Source organism: Scyliorhinus torazame, chromosome 28 (assembly GCF_047496885.1).
Source record: "Scyliorhinus torazame isolate Kashiwa2021f chromosome 28, sScyTor2.1, whole genome shotgun sequence".
Taxonomy (NCBI): Eukaryota; Metazoa; Chordata; class Chondrichthyes; order Carcharhiniformes; family Scyliorhinidae; genus Scyliorhinus; species Scyliorhinus torazame.
In genome coordinates, this window is record NC_092734.1 from 10,748,678 (window position 1) to 10,766,681 (window position 18,004).

General features: G+C 49.1%; 1 protein-coding gene across 2 annotated transcripts in view; it reads right to left on the reverse strand.

Moving 5' to 3' along the window:
* Positions 1–18,004, reverse strand: part of spock2 (SPARC (osteonectin), cwcv and kazal like domains proteoglycan 2) — a 78,846-nt gene that overhangs the window by 31,096 nt on the left and 29,746 nt on the right. Inside the window, exon 2 of one of the 2 annotated variants that reach the window (XM_072491454.1) lies at positions 13,604–13,667. In XM_072491454.1, the coding sequence (XP_072347555.1) occupies positions 13,604–13,667 (64 nt within the window). The remainder of the gene's footprint in view (positions 1–13,603; positions 13,668–18,004) is intronic. The other variant, XM_072491455.1, reaches the window with a different exon arrangement.

Below are 18,004 nucleotides of genomic sequence, written 5' to 3' on the forward strand. Positions count from 1 at the left end.
TTGAAAGAGCTATCCAATTTGTTCCATTCCCCTCCCCCCCCACCCCGTGTCCACCACCATTCTTCTTTCCCTCATAGCCGCGGACACTTTAACCCCCTTTTTGAACATTTATCCAATTTTCTTTTGAAAGCTGCGGACAAATCAGCTTCCACCGCACTTTCTTTTTAAAAAAAATAAATTTAGAGTACCCAATTAATTTTTTCCAATTAAGGGGCAATTTAGCGTGGCCAATCCACCTAGCCTGCACATTTTTGGGTTGTGGGGGTGAAACCCACGCAGACACGGGGAGAATGTGCAAACTCCACACGGACAGTGACCCAGAGCTGGGATCGAACCTGGGGCCTCGGTGCCGTGAGGCAGCAGGGCTAACCCACTGCGCCACCGTGCTGCCCTTCCGCCGCCCTTTCAGACAACATACATCGCAGTAAAGAGAAACTCGCTCCTCTCTGCGTTTTTTCTTGCCAACAAGTACTTGCGACATCTTCCTTAGCTGTGCTGACTGGGTTGTGACTCAGTCATCACAAGATCATTCTGAGGCGCCAAAGGACCAAGTTCCTCCTCATTTGCGATTTTTGTTTGGTCGGGGGGCAATCTCGGGGTTGTTGATGAAATGAAAAATGAAAATCGCTTATTGTCACAAGTAGGCTTCAAATGAAGTTACTGTGAAAAGCGCCTCGTCGCCACATTCCGGCACCTGGTACAGGAATCAAACCGTGCTGCTGGCCTGCCTTGGTCTGCTTTAAAAGCCAGCTATTTAGCCCAGTGTGCTAAACCAGCCCCTTGCCGGTAAACTTGCCGACCAGCCAACTGCTGACTAAATCTTCGACTTCAGATATTGTGAGTTCTCTCTGGAATGGGTGCCGGACATTCCCACTTAAGGCTCACTCCAGAACATTCCTTCATCTAGAGCCCAAAATGTAAGACTTTAATCTTTTTTTTAAATTTAAATTACCCAATTATTTTTTTCCCAATTAAGGGGCAATTTAGCGTGGCCAATCCACCTGCCCTGCACATCTTTTTGGGCTGTGGGGATGAGACTCACGCAGGCACGGGGAGAATGTGCAAACTCCACATGGGCAGTGACCTGGGGCTGGGATCGAACCTGAGACCTGGGACCTGAGACCTAACCACTGCGCCACCCCTCTCGCTCTCATTTAAAAAAAAAATTTAGAGTACCCAATTCATTTTTTTTTCCAATTAAGGGGCAATTTAGCGTGACCAATCCACCTACCCTGCACATCTTTGGGTTGTGGGGGCGAAACCCACGGAGACACGGGGAGAATGTGCAAACTCCACACGGACAGTGACTCCAAGCCGGGATCGAACCTGGGACCTCAGCGGTGTGAGGCAGCAAGGGCTAACCCACTGTGCCACTGCCTCGCTCTCCTTCTTTAAGACGCTACACAGAACCTTGTTGGTTGACAACAGTCACCTGTTCCGATAGCTCCTCCGTCAGGGCAGCGCCAATTCTTTTGGTCCGGCAATGCTCTGGGACGCACTTTGGGGGGTAGTGGGGGGGGCTTCTGCTGTGTTAAACACGCTATACAAAGGCAAATTGCTGTCCTTAAACATCCCGAGGAAGGTGAGTCACAACTTCAGCCAGTGGTATCGCTGGTAAATTAGCTTCTGCTGTTTAGTGGAGCTGCGTTGGACTGTTGCAACTGGAACCACCACTGTCACTAAACGTCTGAATGCAAGAACTGCTAAAAGGCAGTGAGAAACAGGAGTCCTTAAACTTTAATGAGTTCATTAAATAATCATTAAATCCTAGTTAAACGGAGGAGTTATTGGGAACATATTTCCCAGCTGAGGTTTAATGGATCTAATGGATGCACATCCTATTCATACCCCCCTGCACACAGCAACATTCGCTGGTCAGAAAAAAATGAAGATCACCGTCCTTGGGTGCCATGCCAATCACGAGGTTGCACTCTCGTAATTTTGGAGTCAGAGCATGTGGGGACAAGACCCACTCCTGGGATTCGAGCACTTAGTCCGTGCAGATGCTTCAGTGCGGTGAGGGAATGTTGCTCTGTCAGAGGTTATCTGGGGCCCGGCCTGCTCTCTGGTCAGAGATTCCGAGTCACTGTTGAAAATTGGCTTTTATTGCAAGAGGGATGGAGTATAAAAGTTGGGAAGTTTCCCTGCACCAGCACGGGGCGATGGTGAGGCCACGCTGTATATGGTCTTGGTCCCCTTGCTTAAAGGAGAATATACTCGCACCGGAAATAGTTCAGGGAAGGTTCACTTAGCTGATTCCTGGCCTGAAGGGGTTGTTTTGTGAGGAAAGGTTGGGCCTATACTCATTGAAGTTTAGAAGAACGAAGGGTAGTAAGACCATAAGGCGTACGAGCAGAAGTAAGCCATTCAGCCCACCGTGTCTGCTCTCTCATTCTATGAGGTGATTGAAACATAAGGGGCGGGATTCTCCTCCCCCCACGCTGGGTGGGAGAATCGCTGGGGCACTGCGCGTGTCCCGCCACGCCGCCCCGACGCCCGCACGCGATTCTTCCACCCCCCCCCCCCCCACACCAGCGCAGCGAGAATCACGGCTGTAACAGGCGAGCGGCGATTCTTTGGCCTGAATGGGCTGACGGCCTGCCCAACACGATGGGTCCCCGCCGGCGCCGTCCACACCTGGTCGCTGACGGCGGGAACAGCGCGGGAACGCTGGGGGGGCGGCCTGTGGGGGAGGGGGGTTCCTGCACCGGGGGCGGGGGGGCCTCAAAAGGGGACTGGCCCGCGATCGCTGCCCACCGATCGGCGGGCCGGCCTCGCTGAAGGAGGACCTCATTTCCTTTGCCGCCCCACAAGATCCATCCGACATCTTCTTGCGGGGCGGCCTCGGGGAGGACGGCAACCGCGCATGCGCGGGTGACGTCATTTACGCAGCGCCGCTTTTACATGGCGCCAAGGCCCGGTGCGCGTAAATGACACAACGCCGCTCATAGCCCCCCGGGGGCAGGCGAATAGGGGGCTGGGAGCAGGCTCCGACGCCGAAGTGGAACACTCCGGTTTTCACTCCGGCATCGGGACTTAATCTCCCGATGGGAGAATTGCGCCCAAGATTCTGACAGGGGCCAAGGCAATGTATCTTCTCATTGAGAACTAGGGGGCGCAGTTTAAAGATAAGGGATCTCCCATTTCAGATGGAGCTGAGGAGGAATTTCATCTCTGAGGGAATAATTTGTTTTTTTCAATTCTCTCCCTCAGAGAGCATGGAGGCTGGGTCATTCAGTCCGTTCAAGACTGAGTTAGACAGGTTTATGATCGACAAGAGAGTCAGCGATTTATGGGGACGGGGGGGGGGCAGGCAAGAAAGTGGAGTTAGGGCCGCAATTGGATGAGCCGTGATCTTGTTGAATAAGGCCAAGTGGGAGGAGGAGTTGGGAATGGTATTGAATATTGAAGGGGGGGGGGGGGGGGTGGTATGAAGTGATGCGCAGGGTAAATGCCACCACCTTGCATGTCAGACTAGGGTTAATAGAGTTAAAGGTGATGCATAGGGACACCTCATCCAGGTCGAGGATGAGCCGATCGTTTGCGGGAGTGGAGGGTAAGTGTGAGCGGTGCGAGCGGGGCCCGGCCAATTGTGTTCCCTTGTTTTGGTCTTGCGCAGAGTTGAGGAGGTTGTAAGGGTCTTTCTTCAGCACCATGTCGGCAATTTGGAGCCTGATCCCCTCGGGCCCAGCACTGCTGCCTCACGGCGCCGAGGTCCCTGGTCCGATCCCTGCTCTGGGTCACTGCCTGTGTGGAGTTTGCACACTCTCCCCGTGTTTGCGTGGGTTTCACCCCAACTCAAAGATGTGCAGGGTAGGTGGATTGGCCACGCTAAATTGCCCCTTAATTGGACAAAAATGAATTGGATACCAGTTTTTTTTTTTTAATCTCCTCGGGGCCGAGTAGGGTCTGTGGGCGGTGGGAGGGGAGGGGGGGGGGGGGGTAGGTTGGGGTACGGGAGGAAAACAAGGAAAGATTGAGAATGGAACTGGCTGGGGAGAGCAGCACCGAGGGACTTGAGTTCAAACTAACTAAAGGAAAGTTAAGTCAGGTCTTTCACTCGGGACTGGATTCAAAGACTAGGGGGGTCGCGATCCTGATCAATAAGCGGGTGGTGTTTGAGGCGGGTAGAATAGTCTCGGATGTGGGAGGTCGGTACATTATGGTCAGTGGGAAACTGGAGGGGGTGCAGGTGGTATTAGTAAATGTGTATGCACCAAGTTGGGATGATGCAGAGTTTATAAAGAGGATGCTGGGGAAGATACCGGACCTGGACTCGCACAGGTTGGTCATGGGGAGGGACTTCAACACAGTTATTGACCCCCGATAGGAGGTATGAGGAGACCCCAGAGGCAGGGCTTTTAAGGGAACGGCAGAGGCTACAGGCGGATTTCAGCTCGTTAACCACAGGGAGGGCGGTGGAGCAGCTGAGAAAGGCGAGGGAGGCGATCTATGAGCATGGAGAGGAGGCCAGCAGAAAGCTTGCACAGCAGCTTAGAAAGAGGGAGGCAGCCAGGGAGATAGGGAAAGTAAATGACGGAGATGGGAACCTGGTTGGAGATTCAGCAGGGATGAATAAGGTGTTTAGGGATTTCTACAGTAGGCTGTATAGGTCGGAACCCCCTACGGGGCCGGAGGGGATGAGGCACTTCTTGGAGGGGCTGAATTTCCCAAAGGTGGACGGGGAGCTGGTAGAAGGGCTGGGGGCCCCGATCGGGTTGGAAGAGATAGTGGAGGGTCTGAAGGCCATGCAGGCCGGTAAACCCCGGGGCCGGACGGGTACCCAGTGGAGTTTTATAAAAGGTTCTCTGGGATATTGGGGCCGGTGTTGATGAGGATGTTCAATGAGGCAAGGGAAAGAGGGGTGCTGCCCCCAACGATGTCACAGGCCACGATTTCGCTGATTCTGAAGCGGGACAAGAACGCGGAGCTGTCCTACAGGCCGATATCCCTGTTGAATGTGGACGCCAAACTGCTGGCCAAAATTTTGTCCTCCAGGATTGAGGATTGCGTTCCGGACATTATTGGGGAGGACCAGACGGGGTTTGTTAAGGGAAGGCAGTTGGTGGCCAATGTAAGAAGGTTGTTAAACGTGATCATGATGCCCCCGGAAGGTAGGGAGGTGGAGGTAGTGATCACAATGGGGGGGGGGGGGGGGGGGGGGTGAGCACAGAGTCTCGCTCTATGCAGACGACCTGCTTCTATATGTATCGGGCCCAATAGAGGGGATGGAAGATATCATGAGGATTCTAGGGGAATTTGGCCGGTTTTCGGGGTATAAGCTAAATATGGGTAAAAGTTTGCGGTCCAGGCGAGGGGATAGGAGAGGCGATTGGGGGAGCTGCTGTTTAGATTAGTAGGGGGAAGCTTTAGGTATCTAGGCACTCAATTGGCGCGGGAATGGGACCGGCTGCATAAATTAAATCTGGCCCAGCTAGTAGACCAAATGAAGGACGATTTTCGGAGATGGGACGCGCTTCCGTTGTCACTAGCTGGGATGGTGCAGACGGTGAAGATGACGGTCCTCCCAAGATTCCTGTTCGTGTTTCAAACACGGTCCTTTTTTAAACGGGTCAACAAAGTGATCACTGGCTTTGTCTGGGCGGGCAAGACCCCACGAGTAAAGAAGGTAATGCTTGAGCGGAGCCGGGGAGAGGGCGGGCTGGCGCTGCCAAATTTTAGTAACTATTACTGGGCGGCGAATATAGCCACGATCAGGAAGTGGGTGGTGGGGGAGGGGTCGGCATGAGAGTGTATGGAGGTGGCTTCATGCAAGGGCACCAGTCTGGGGGCGTTGGTAACTGTGCCTCTGCCGTTCCCGCTGGCACGGTACCCCACCAGCCCCATGGTGGTGGCGGCCCTGAGGGTCTGGGGGCAATGGAGGAGACATGTGGGAGCAGAGGGAGCATCGGTCTGGTCCCCAATCTGTAATAATCACTGGTTTGCCCCGGGAAGTATGGATGGGAGGTTCCGGATATGGCGGAGATTGAGAGGATGGGGGATATGCTTAAAGAGGGGAGCATTCCGAGTATGAGGGCGCTGGAGCAGAAGTTTGGGTTGGCGACGGGAAACAAATTCAGGTACCTGCAGGTGCTGGACTTCCTACGTAAACAGGTGTCAACCTTCCCGCTCCTACCGCTAAGGGGGATTCAGAACAGGGTAGTTTCCAGAGGGTGGGTAGGAGAAGGGAGCGTCTCAGACATTTACAAGGAACTTATGGGGTCAGAGGAGACGCAGACCGAGGAGCTGAAGCGTAAGTGGGAGGAGAGATAGAGGATGGCCTTTGGGCGGACGCGTTGAGTAGAATCAACATATCCGCAACATGTGCCAGGCTCAGCCTGATACAATTTAAGGTCGTTCATCGGGCTCACATGACAGTGGCCCGGATGAGCAAATTCTTTGGGGTGGAAGACTGGTGCGCAGAATGTGCGGGAGGACCAGCGAACCATGTCCACATGTTCTGGACATGTCCGAAGCTTAGGGGATTTTGGCAGGGGTTTGCAGATGTCATGTCCACGGTGTTAAAAACAAGGGTGGCACCGAGTCCAGAGGTGGTGATTTTCGGGGTGTCGGAAGACCCGGGAATCCAGGGGGAGAAAGAGGCAGACGTTCTGCCCTTTGCTTCCCTGATGGCCCGGAGATGGATACTTTTAGCTTGGAGGGACTCAAAGCCCCCGAAGTCGGAGACCTGGCTATCGGACATGGCCAGCTTTGGAGAAAATCAAGTTCGCCTTGAGAGGGTCACTGTTAGGGTTCACCCAGAGGTGGCAACCGTTCGTCGACTTCTTTGCGGAAAATTAATCGTCGGCAAAAGGGAGGGGTTAGTTTAGCTTAGAGTAGGGGGTTAATAAAGGTGGGACCTGTAAGGGAGGGAGACGGCTTTTGCACGATGTTTATAGTTTCACGTACATTGTTTATTTTGTTGTTGCTATCGTACCAAAAATACCTCAATAAAATGTTTATTAAAAAAAAAGGAAAATTAAGGGCCTCATGCCTCAAGATATTATTCACACATAAAACGACCGGCACTTTGTTTTCTTTGCATTTATTTTGTTGGGGGTGGGGTGTTTTCCTCTGTATAAAATGTTAAAAACTTGATAAAAGTACTTCTAAGAAAAAGTAGGTGACTCAGCTCTTGATGGTGGCCATTAGTTTTTAATGACAAGTAACCTTCGCGTAAATTGTCACCAACATTAATCTGATAAGGAAGAGCAGTCAAGGCCATTGTAAAACATCTATCCAGAAAGAATCTACACTCCCCCACATTTCAGCCCCTCGTTTTATTCTCATTAAATGATTGGTCCTCCCATCTACTTCCCTATCAGGATCCATCCCAAGTGCCGATTATTTTATGTGTGAATGATATCTTGAGGTAGGAGGCCTTTAATTTTCCTTTTGCCTAGTTTGAACTCTAGTCCCTTGTTCCTGCTGTCACCAGCCAGTTCCATTCTCAATCTTTCCTTGTATTCCTGCACTTTTCCCATGTGACGGTGCAACGCTCTGTAGTGCTGGGCATTCTGCATTATGTAGTCTAGGATGCCTGGCATCTCTGGGACAGTGAGGGAACAATATTATGCAAAGGAGAGGGAGATTATAAATGAGCAAACTATCTGATTTTTTAAAAAAAATACACGCTTTATGCTGGAACTGAGTATGATTATTTCCAAGGATACAAATTAGCATAATCGCATCCAGCAGCAACAAATATCGGCCTGCTGTTGTCATGTGAATTTTGCCAATGAATTTGCAGGATGGCAGAATCTATGACAGTGATGAAGTATTTTGTTTCATTCCAAGTTATCCAGGTTTATTAAAAAAAAAAAATGTTTATAGTACCCAATTCATTTTTTCCAATTAAGGGGCAATTTAGTGTGGCCAATCCGCCTAACCTGCACATCTTTGGGTTGCGGGGGGGGGGGGGGGGGCACGGTAGCACAGTGGTTCGCACAATTGCTTCACAGCTTCAGGGCCCATGTTCGATTCCCGGTTTGGGTCACTGTCTGTGCAGAGTCTGCACGTTCTCCCCGTGTCTGCTCCGAGTGCTCCGGTTTCCTCCCACAGTCCAAAGACTCCGTGTCTGCTCCGGGTGCTCCGGTTTCCTCCCACAGTCCAAAGACTCCGTGTCTGCTCCGGGTGCTCCGGTTTCCTCCCACAGTCCAAAGACTCCGTGTCTGCTCCGGGTGCTCCGTTTTCCTCCCACAGTCCAAAGACCCCGTGTCTGCTCCGGGTGCTCCGGTTTCCTCCCACAGTCCAAAGATGTGCAGGTTAGGTGGATTGGCCATGCTAAATTGTCCTTAGTGTCCAAAAAAGGTTAGATTAGGTTACTGGGTTATGGGGATAGGGTGGAGGTGTTGACCTTGGGTAGGGTGCTCTTTCCAAGGGCCGATGCAGACTCGATGGGCTGAATGGCCTCCTTCTGCACTGTCAATTCTATGATTCTATGTCTGCTATTGGCCGTGGGTCTCAAGGAAATGATTCGCAAGCTACACCTCGGGTAAAAAATTAACAATTCCCCAAGATCAGTTGCTATCTGGGTCACGTACATCAAACTGCTAACTGCTGCACCTTCGCAATACACACAGGGCAGCGTTATCACTCAACTTCTCAAAGGCTTGCAGTGTTTCAGGGACTCACGTTTGTCCAACATCTAATCTCCCAGATCATCTCATCTGCAAACTTTGAAGTGTAGGGGGTGTTGTAAAACGCCCAGCCCGATCTCTCGGCCCTAGGGTAAGAGGGCCCCCTGGCTGCTGACCCCGAGGACAGTCTCAATACTGCCTCATGACGTGTCTTCCCACAACACAGAGCAGCTGAATTGGAGACGCCAGTCAGGCAGGCCCAAGAATGGCCACAGTGGTGCCCGAGGAGGTGCATAGAATAAGACAGCCCAGAAGGAGGCCATTCGGCCCAATGTGTCAGTGACAGCTCTTTGGTAGAGATATCTTATCATTACGAACTGTGGTGAAATGTCAGCTATACACTAAAAGGGATCCCACCAACTTGCAGCGTAGGAGGATTGACCACGCTAAATTTCCCCCTTTTAAAAAAAATCTTTTTATCTCTTTTAAAATAAATTTAATAATAATGATCGCTTATTGTCACAAGTAGGCTTCAGTGAAGTTACTGTGAAAAGCCCCCAGTCGCCACATTCCGGCGCCTGTTCGGGGAGGCCAGTACGGGAATTGAACCTGCGCTGCTGGCCTTGTTCTGCATTGCAAACCAGCTGTTTAGCCCACTGTGCTAAACCAGCCCCTATTTAGAGTACCCAATTCATTTTTCCCAATTAAGGGGCAATTTAGCGTGGCCAATCCACCCACCCTGCATATCTTTGGGTTGTGGGGGCGAAACCCACGCAAACACGGGGCGAATGTGCAAACTACACACGGACAGTGACCCAGAGCCGGGATTGAACCCGGGACCTCGGCACCGTAAGGCAGCAGTGCTAACCACTGCGCCACTGTGCTGCTCTAAATTGCGCCCCCCAGTCCCTCTGCGATGATCAGCCTTCTCTGCAGGAATATCAATGGTTATTTTAGGTGCTCCGCATCGATCTTTTACTCTTTCAGAGGCCTCCTCTGCTCACTCAGCCCTCTCGTCTCTGGCTGTGAGGCTCAGCTGATTTATTTTATGCGTTTACCATTGATTTCTGATAGCTGAGAAGGACAAGCAGTTCCCACACCAGGCTACACAATGCTGTCCAGCAGCCAGCTGAGATATTGATCCATTTAACACTGGCAGCTGTTTGTTCTGTGTTGATCTCTGTCACGACAGGAAGCAACAAACCGAGTTGGGAGTTGGGGGGGGGAATGCGCGATGAATTCCACCCAACTCCCTTCTTGTCACCTCTTTATTCCCTGGCCACACCTCCCCATTCAGACTGAACCCTTTGTGTTCATAGAATGAGTGAGACCCCAAGTAAAACCGCCATCCTGACACTATACCACTCCTGAGATGACATATTAATGTTAGTAAATAAAAGGCAGCACGGTGGCACAGTGGGTTAGCCCTGCTGCCTCACGGCGCCGAGGTCCCAGGTTCGATCCTGGCCCCGGGTCACTGTCCGTGTGGAGTTTGCACATTCTCCCCATGTCTGTGTGGGTTTCGCCCCCACAACCCAAAGATGTGCAGGTTAGGTGGATTGGCCACACTAAATTGCCCCTTTTTTGGAAAAAATGAATTGGGTACTCTAAATTTATTTTAAAAAATTTTTAAAGCAAAAAATATTAACAAAGAAATGGTTTGAGGGAAATTAATGGGATTGAAAGTGGATAAATCTCCAGGGCCTGATAATCTTCATCCCAGAGTACTTCAGGAAGTGGCCCTAGAAATAGTAGATCCATTGGTTGGTGGTCATCTTCCAAAATTCTTTGGTCTCTAGGAGGGTAGCTAATATAACCCCACTATTCAAAAAGAGAGGTAGAGAGAAAACAGGGAACTATAGACCAGTGAGCCTAACATCGGTAGTAGGGAAGTTGCGAGAGTCTATTATCAAGACTTTCATAGCTTTCAAAAGATGTAACTAGTAGAGATTTTTAAAATTTAAAGTACCCAATTCTTTTTTGTTCCCAATGAAGATACAATTCACCTACCCTCCACATCTTTGGGTTGTGGGGGTGAGACCCGCGCAGACAAAGGGAGAATGTGCAAAACTCCAGAAGGGTAGGGACCCAGGGCCGGGATCAAACCTGCGTACTCTACGCCATGAGGCAATGATGTAACTAGTTGACCAGTAACTAGAAAGGGACAAACGGTGGATGTGATTTATTTAGACTTTCAGGAGGCTTTCGATAAGGTCTCACAAAGCAGATTAATATGTAAACTTAAAGAGCATGGGATTACAGGTAGTGTCTTGAGAAGGATAGAAAGCTGGTTAGCAGACAGGAAGCAAAACGTTGGAATGAATGGGTCTTTTTCCGATTGACAGGCAGGGTACCACAGGGATCTGTGCTAGGGCCCCAACTGTTCAATATATATTAATGATTTGGACGAGGGAAATAAATGTATTATTTCCAAATTTGCAGATGACCCAAAGTTGGGTGAGAGGGTGACCTGTGAGGAGGATACAGAGTTGTTTCAGCGGGATTTAGACAGGCTGTGTGAGTGGGCACAAGCATTGCATGTGAATAAATGAGAGGTTATCCGCTTCAGTTGCAAAAATAGGAAGGCACATTATTGTTTGAATGAGTGTAAACTGAGAGAGGTGGTTACTCAGCGAGACCTTGGTGTCCTCGTGCATCAGTCGCTGAAAGTAAGCGCGCAGGTACAGCAGGCAGTAAAGAAGGCAAATGGTATGTTGGTCTTCATAGTGCGAGGATTTGAGTATAGGAATAGGGATGTTTATCTGCAATTGTATAGGGTGTTGGTGAGGCCACACCTGGAGTACCGTGTGCAGTTTTGATGTCCTTATCTGAGGAAGGATGTTCCTGCTATGGAGGGAGCGCGGCAAAGGTTTACCAGACTGATTCCTGGGATGACGGGACTGTCGTATGAGGAGAGACTAAATCGGTTAGGATTATATTCATTGGAGTTTGGAAGAGTGAGAGGGGATTTCATAGAAACTTACAGTATTCTAACAGGATTAGACAGGGTAGGTTAAGAAAGAATGTTCCCAATGGTGAGGGAGTCCTAAACTAGGGGTCATAGCTTGGGGATAAGGGGTAACCTTTTAGGACTGAGGTGAGGAGAAATTTCTTCACCCAGAGAGCGGTGAATTCACTCCCACAGAAAGTAGTTGAGGCCAAAATGTTGTGTAATTTCAAGAAGGAATTAGATATAGCTCTTGGGCTAAAGGGATCAAGGGATGTGGGGGGTGGGGGGGGGGGGTCAGGGTATTGAATTTGATGATCAGCCATTATCATAATGAATGGCGGAGCAGGCGCGAAGGGTCGAATGGCCGCCTGCTTCTATTTTCTATGTTTCTCTGCCGATTCCACTCAGAACTGCGTGGCCGCACTTGCGAGACATTTCATTGCTTTGATTTTCTGGTTCTGACCCTGGGATACAGATCCTGGATCAATATCTTTCCCTCAGACAGTATCGTTATCTGGTCGGCTATCTGATTGCTGTTTGGGAGATATTGCATCAACTGGCTGCTGTGTTTCAGTGCAACAGTGAACACACTTTAAAAATATTCAGTGGTTTGAAATATTCTGCGGTCGTTAATAGGTCCTTTCCAAATGCAAGTTCTTCTGTTCCTGGTCCAATTCCCCGACTGTACGTTCAGTATCGATTCTAAGGATGACGGCTGGCATTGCAGAAAGCTCAATCTCAAACTACATCTGTCAGCAGCCCTCCCAAAAATGAGATCAATTTAATACTGATCACTAGTGTCTGCGTGGGTCTCACCCCCAAAAAGATATGCAGGGGAGGTGGATTGGCCCTTAATTGGGGGAAAAAAAGAATTGGGTACTCTAAATTTTTTTTTTTTTTAAACACTGTTCACTAAATTTGGAGTGACCTGAAAAAAACAGAGAAGCTCCAACATGGGGAAAGTAATTGGAAAGATGTTAACCTGGTGATCCCTCATATCCTAGATATCTGCAGGACCCATGTAACTAGACACAGGAAGCTCGCCGGTCCTACATCAAGCATTCAATTTTGCTTTTCCAGAATAGTTATCCAACTTGCCGCTCTCTTATCACCTTGAAGGTCTTGAATGACATCCTGTTTCATAACATAGACTCAGGTTAATTTCACTTGGAATCCACACAGGTGAGAGAAAGAAAGGGAGAGAGAGGGAAAGAGGGGGGGAGAAAAGACAGAGAGAGAGAGATAGGGAGAGATAAAGAGAGAGATATAGGGAGAGATAAAGAGAGAGAGAGGGAGGGAGAGAAGACAGAGAGAGAGATAGAGACAGAGACTGAGACAGAGAGGGACAGAGAGATAGAGAGAGATAGGGAGAGAGAGAGAGAGTCAGAAAGCGAGAGGGAGGAAGACAGAGAAACAGAAAGACACAAAAGACTGACAGAGGCAGCATTCCCAGAACCTGCAATTGAAGCAGAAGCCTAGAAGAGAAGGACATGGTGCTAAAACACAATGAGAACTATTAAGAACTCTGGTTTACTGCGAACCTGAAGTTCTGGCATGTGCGTGGTCCTGAAAACCACTGCAATGTTCCTCAACGTTCTCAGAACATTAGGACACAAGAGACAGTAGCAGGAAAAAAATCAACACTCAGTAGAATCATCGCTGACCTTCTGCCTCTATTCCACTTTTCCATCCATTCCCCATATCCCTCAATTCCCCAAGACCAACAATCTGTCTGCCCCAGCCTTAAATATAGTCAATGATGGCGCATCCACTGGAAGAGTGAATTCCAAAGATTCACATCTCTTTGAGTAAAGAAACCTTTCCTTACCTCAGTCCTAATTTACTGGCCCCTTATCCAGGACAGTGCCCATGTGATCTGTATTCCCAACCCGGGGAAACAATCCCTCAGTATCTACCCTGTTGAGTCCCTTTGGAATCTGGGATGTTACTATGAGGTCACCTCACATTGGCCTAAACTCCAAAGAATACAGACCCCATTTACTCAGTCTCTGATCTTGGGAACAATCATGGTACTCGCTCCGATGTGAGTACATCCTTCCTTACATGGACTCACCTTCATCAAAGGGCTTCTGATCCCAGCTTCGGATGTAGTCATCCTGCACAAAAGGAGAAGGATTCTGTGATTCAAAGAGAAAGTTAATCATGTCTCCACCATCAGTCCACTACCTCTTAATGATTAATTTTCTTTAGATGGCGCCGATAGATCCCTCTCCCCCTCACCCACATCATCTTAGATACAGGGATGAGTCTCTTGACCGTTCTCCAGCACACAATCACTGGGAGTACATGTTCTGTGTGAGCGCCAATCAAACATGACCACAATGGCGAAAGGATGGGAGCAAGATGGAGGTTGCGTTCCTCCCAATTTCCAGATACCATGTGCGCTTGTTGCCTGAAAGAAAACAGGGAGGTCTCTGCCGATTCCGATTGGGAGACTGTGGAGTCCTGCCCTGCCCTCACCACTACCCTGCTCACACTAAATTGAATTTATAAAAAAAAATTTAGTGTACCCAATTAATTTTTTCCAATTAAGGAGCAATTTAGCACGGCCAATCCACCTAGCCTGCGCGTCTTTGGGTTGTGGGGGCGAAACCCACGCAAACACGGGGAGAATGTGCAAACTCCACACGGACAGTGACCCAGAGCCGGGATCGAACCTGGGACCTTGGCGCCGTGAGGCAGCAGGGCTAACCCACTGCACCACCATGCTGCCCCACACTGAATTGATGCTGTAAAGCAAGGTTTGTCTCCTCAAGTCGCAGTCATTTTCTCCACAGCATCAACTCAACGCTTAAGACAATTAAATGGAGATTATTTTTTTTTAAATTCTTTTTTTAAAATTTAGAGTGCCCAATTCATTTTTTCCAATTAAGGGGCAATTTAGCGTGGTCAATCCACCTACCCTGCACATCTTTGGGTTGTGGGGGCGAAACCCACTGGGCCATCATGCTGCCCTCATTAAATGTAGAATTTATAGATGTTCCTTTTGGTGGTGGCGTGACAGTGAATATATTACATACTGCATGATGGGCAGCACACTAGCATAATGGCTAGCACAATTGCTTCACAGCTCCAGGGTCCCAGGTTCGATTCCAGGCTTGGGTCACTCTCTGTGGGGAGTCTGCACGTTCTCCCCGTGTCTGCATGAGTTTCCTCCGGGCGCTCCGGTTTCCTCCCACAGTCCAAAGATGTGCAGGTTAGGTCGATTGACGATGATAAATTGCCCTTAGTGTCCAAAAAAGTTAGGTGGGGTTGCTGGGTTACGGGTATAGGGTGGATGTGTGGGTTTAAGTGGGGTGCTCTTTCCTAAGGGCCGGTGCAGACTCGATGGGCCAAATGGCCTCCTTCTGCACTGTAAATTCTATGATTCTATGACCATATGATAGATTGGTTCAGTGGTTATACACTCATTCGTTCATACCTCACTGCATACCACACAATCTAGATAATCAGGTGCAGTACCAAGGGAGTACTCCATTGCTGGAGATGCCTCTTGTCATGAACCATTAATCTGAGGCCTTGTCTGTATTTCACAAATTTGGCTACACAACAACAGATGATGACATTTGAAAATTCATTAACTGGCTGTGAAACTTTGGGATGCCCTGATAAAAACAACTTTATAAACTCCCTCCTTTCTTTGTAAGAGCCACATTACAAGAGGTGTTCCAGGTTAATGTGAACAAAGAACAAAGAAAAGTGCAGCACAGAACAGGCCCTTCGGCCCTCCAAGCCTGCGCCAACCATGCTGCCTGTCTAAACTAAAATCTTCTACACTTCCTGGGTCCGTATCCCTCTATCCCATCCTATTCATGTATTTGTCAAGCTGCCCCTTAAACGTCACTATCGTCCCTGCTTCCACTACCTCCTCCGGCAGCGAGTTCCAGGCACCCACTACCCTCTGTGTAAAAAACTTGCCTCGTACATCTCCTCTAAACCTTGCCCCTCGCACCTTAAACCTATGCTCCCTAGTAATTGACCCTTCCACCCTGGGAAAAAGCCTCTGATTATCCACTCTGTCTCTGCCCCTCATAATTTTGTAGACCTCTTATCAGGTCGCCCCTCAACCTCCTTCATTCCAGTGAGAACAAGCCAAGTTTCTTCAACCTCTCCTCATAGCTAATGCCCTCCATACCGGGCAACATCCTGGTAAATCTCTTCTGCACCCTCTCTAAATCCTTCTGGTAGTGTGGCGACCAGAATTGAACACTATACTCCAAGTGCGGCCTAACTAAGGTTCTATATAGCTGCAACATGACTTGCCAATTCTTATACTCAATGCCCCGGCCAATGAAGGCAAGCATGCCGTATGCCTTCTTGACTACCTTCTCCACCTGTGTTGCCCCTTTCAGTGACCTGTGGACCTGTACACCTCGATCTCTCTGACTGTCAATACTCTTGAGGGTTGTACCATTCACTGTATATTCCCTACCTGTATTAGACCTTCGCATTACCTCACATTTGTCCGGATTAAACTCCATCTGCCATCTCGCCACCCAAGTCTCCAAACAATCTAAATCCTGCTGTATCCTCTGACAGTCCTCATCGCTATCCGCAATTCCACCAACCTTTGTGTCGTCCGCAAACTTACTAATCAGACCAGTTACATTTTCCTCCAAATTATTTATATATATATGAACAGCAAAGGTCCCAGCGCTGATTCCTTCGGAACACCACTAGAACGTAAGGTTTGGAAAGCTTGCGAGGTATCAGGTACCCAAGAGCAGCCTGCAAGCAGGCTGTTTGTTTATTGTTCTCCCTGGATTATATTGTGATCTGCCACTATGCTTCCTGTGAAGACAGCAACGATTTGCATTTATACGGCACTTATAACGTAATAATACACACCTCCAAAGAGGGCAATTGTTTAAAACAAATGTTGACACTGAGCCAAATGAGAAGCTATTAGGCCACTTGACCAAATGCGAGGCCAAAGGAGGCAAGCATTAAGCAGAAAAGAAGAGAGGGGCAAGTGGGAATTTCAGAGGTTAAGGCCTAGGTGACTGAAGGTGTGGCAGCTAATGGGAAAACCGGTGGTCAGCACAGCTGCCTCATGGCGCCGAGGACCCGGGGCCGATTCCGGCCCCGGGTCACTGTCCGTGTGGAGTTTGCACATTCTCCCCGTGGGTCTCACCCCCACAACTCAAAGATGTGCAGATTAGGTGGATTGGACACGCTAAATTGCCCCTTAATTGGAAAGCAAAGAATTGGACACTTTAAATTATTTTTTAAAAAGCTAATGGTGAAACCATGGAAATTGGGGAATATCCGACATTCTCTGCAAATTAAATTGGGGTATCAGCCCCCAAACAAATCACCAAGACACCGAAGACCGGCCGCACCGGTAACCAGGGAGAAAGTGAAATTAAAACACATCAACCGGCCAGTGAAGGATTGGAAAATATCCAAAGGCTCAATGCTGCTGAGGTGTAAGGAAATGCCCCAGGTGACCATGGGCTGCTTTCCCCTGTCGTGGGGGAGCTGACTGGTGGTGATTTAACCTGAGGATCACCACACCTCAGGCGAGGGGCAAGGTTGAGAAGGCGGGGCCTTCATGAATAACCTCAGCTGGTACGGGAATTGAACCCACGCGGCTGGCCTCGCTCTGCATCACGAACCAGCCGTCCAGCCCACTGAGTTAACCCGGCCCCTGCTGAAGTATAACAGTGCTCTAAATCTGAGCTGTGCCAATATTAGCACGCAGTCAGTGAATGTCATAATTCTGATGGATTTAAACAGGTTCACTCCATTAAAATGACAGATGGGATGAATTTCAAATGAATGGGTCGAACTTTCAAACGTTAATATTTGTTTTCAAACTCGAATATATTCAGGGCTTAAGCTAACTGACTGTTCAAAGCAATAGCTGGCGTGAGAGGTGTCCAGAGTTCTGTGTTTACGATGAACAAGGAGAAAGAAGTCTGTACAACATGTAAAAGAATTGGCCCAATGTATTCCTGAGGGAAGAGTGGTCGTGATTGCCTCAAGTACAGTGTGCAGTGTGTGGTGAACGTATTATAGTAACCATTCACCACTGTACTACATTGTATCACGCTGTTGCCCATGTGGGCTCTGCCCCTGGCTCCGCCCCCTTGAGGGGAGGTATAAAGAGCAGCTGCCCTGTAGGCGGCTCTCATAGCAGAGCAGCCGCAGGCAGGCACTGTTCTAGTTGATTAAAGCCTCTGTTCACTTCTATTCTCTGTCTCGAGTGAATTGATGGTCACATCACAGTGTCATTTAGGAGCACAGGAATGGGAGGCCATTCAGCCCCTCGAGCCTGTTCCACCATTCTGCGGTGCTAACTATCTCATTGGGTTTCATTGTTTAAGGCCAACATTCCATCAGGCTTTCTAATTATGTTCTGTACCTGTTCACAACGCTTTAATAAGCTATGTAGTTGGCTCCTGGAAGTCTCTTTGGAACGCTACTTGTTTCTAACTCTTCATCATTTAGA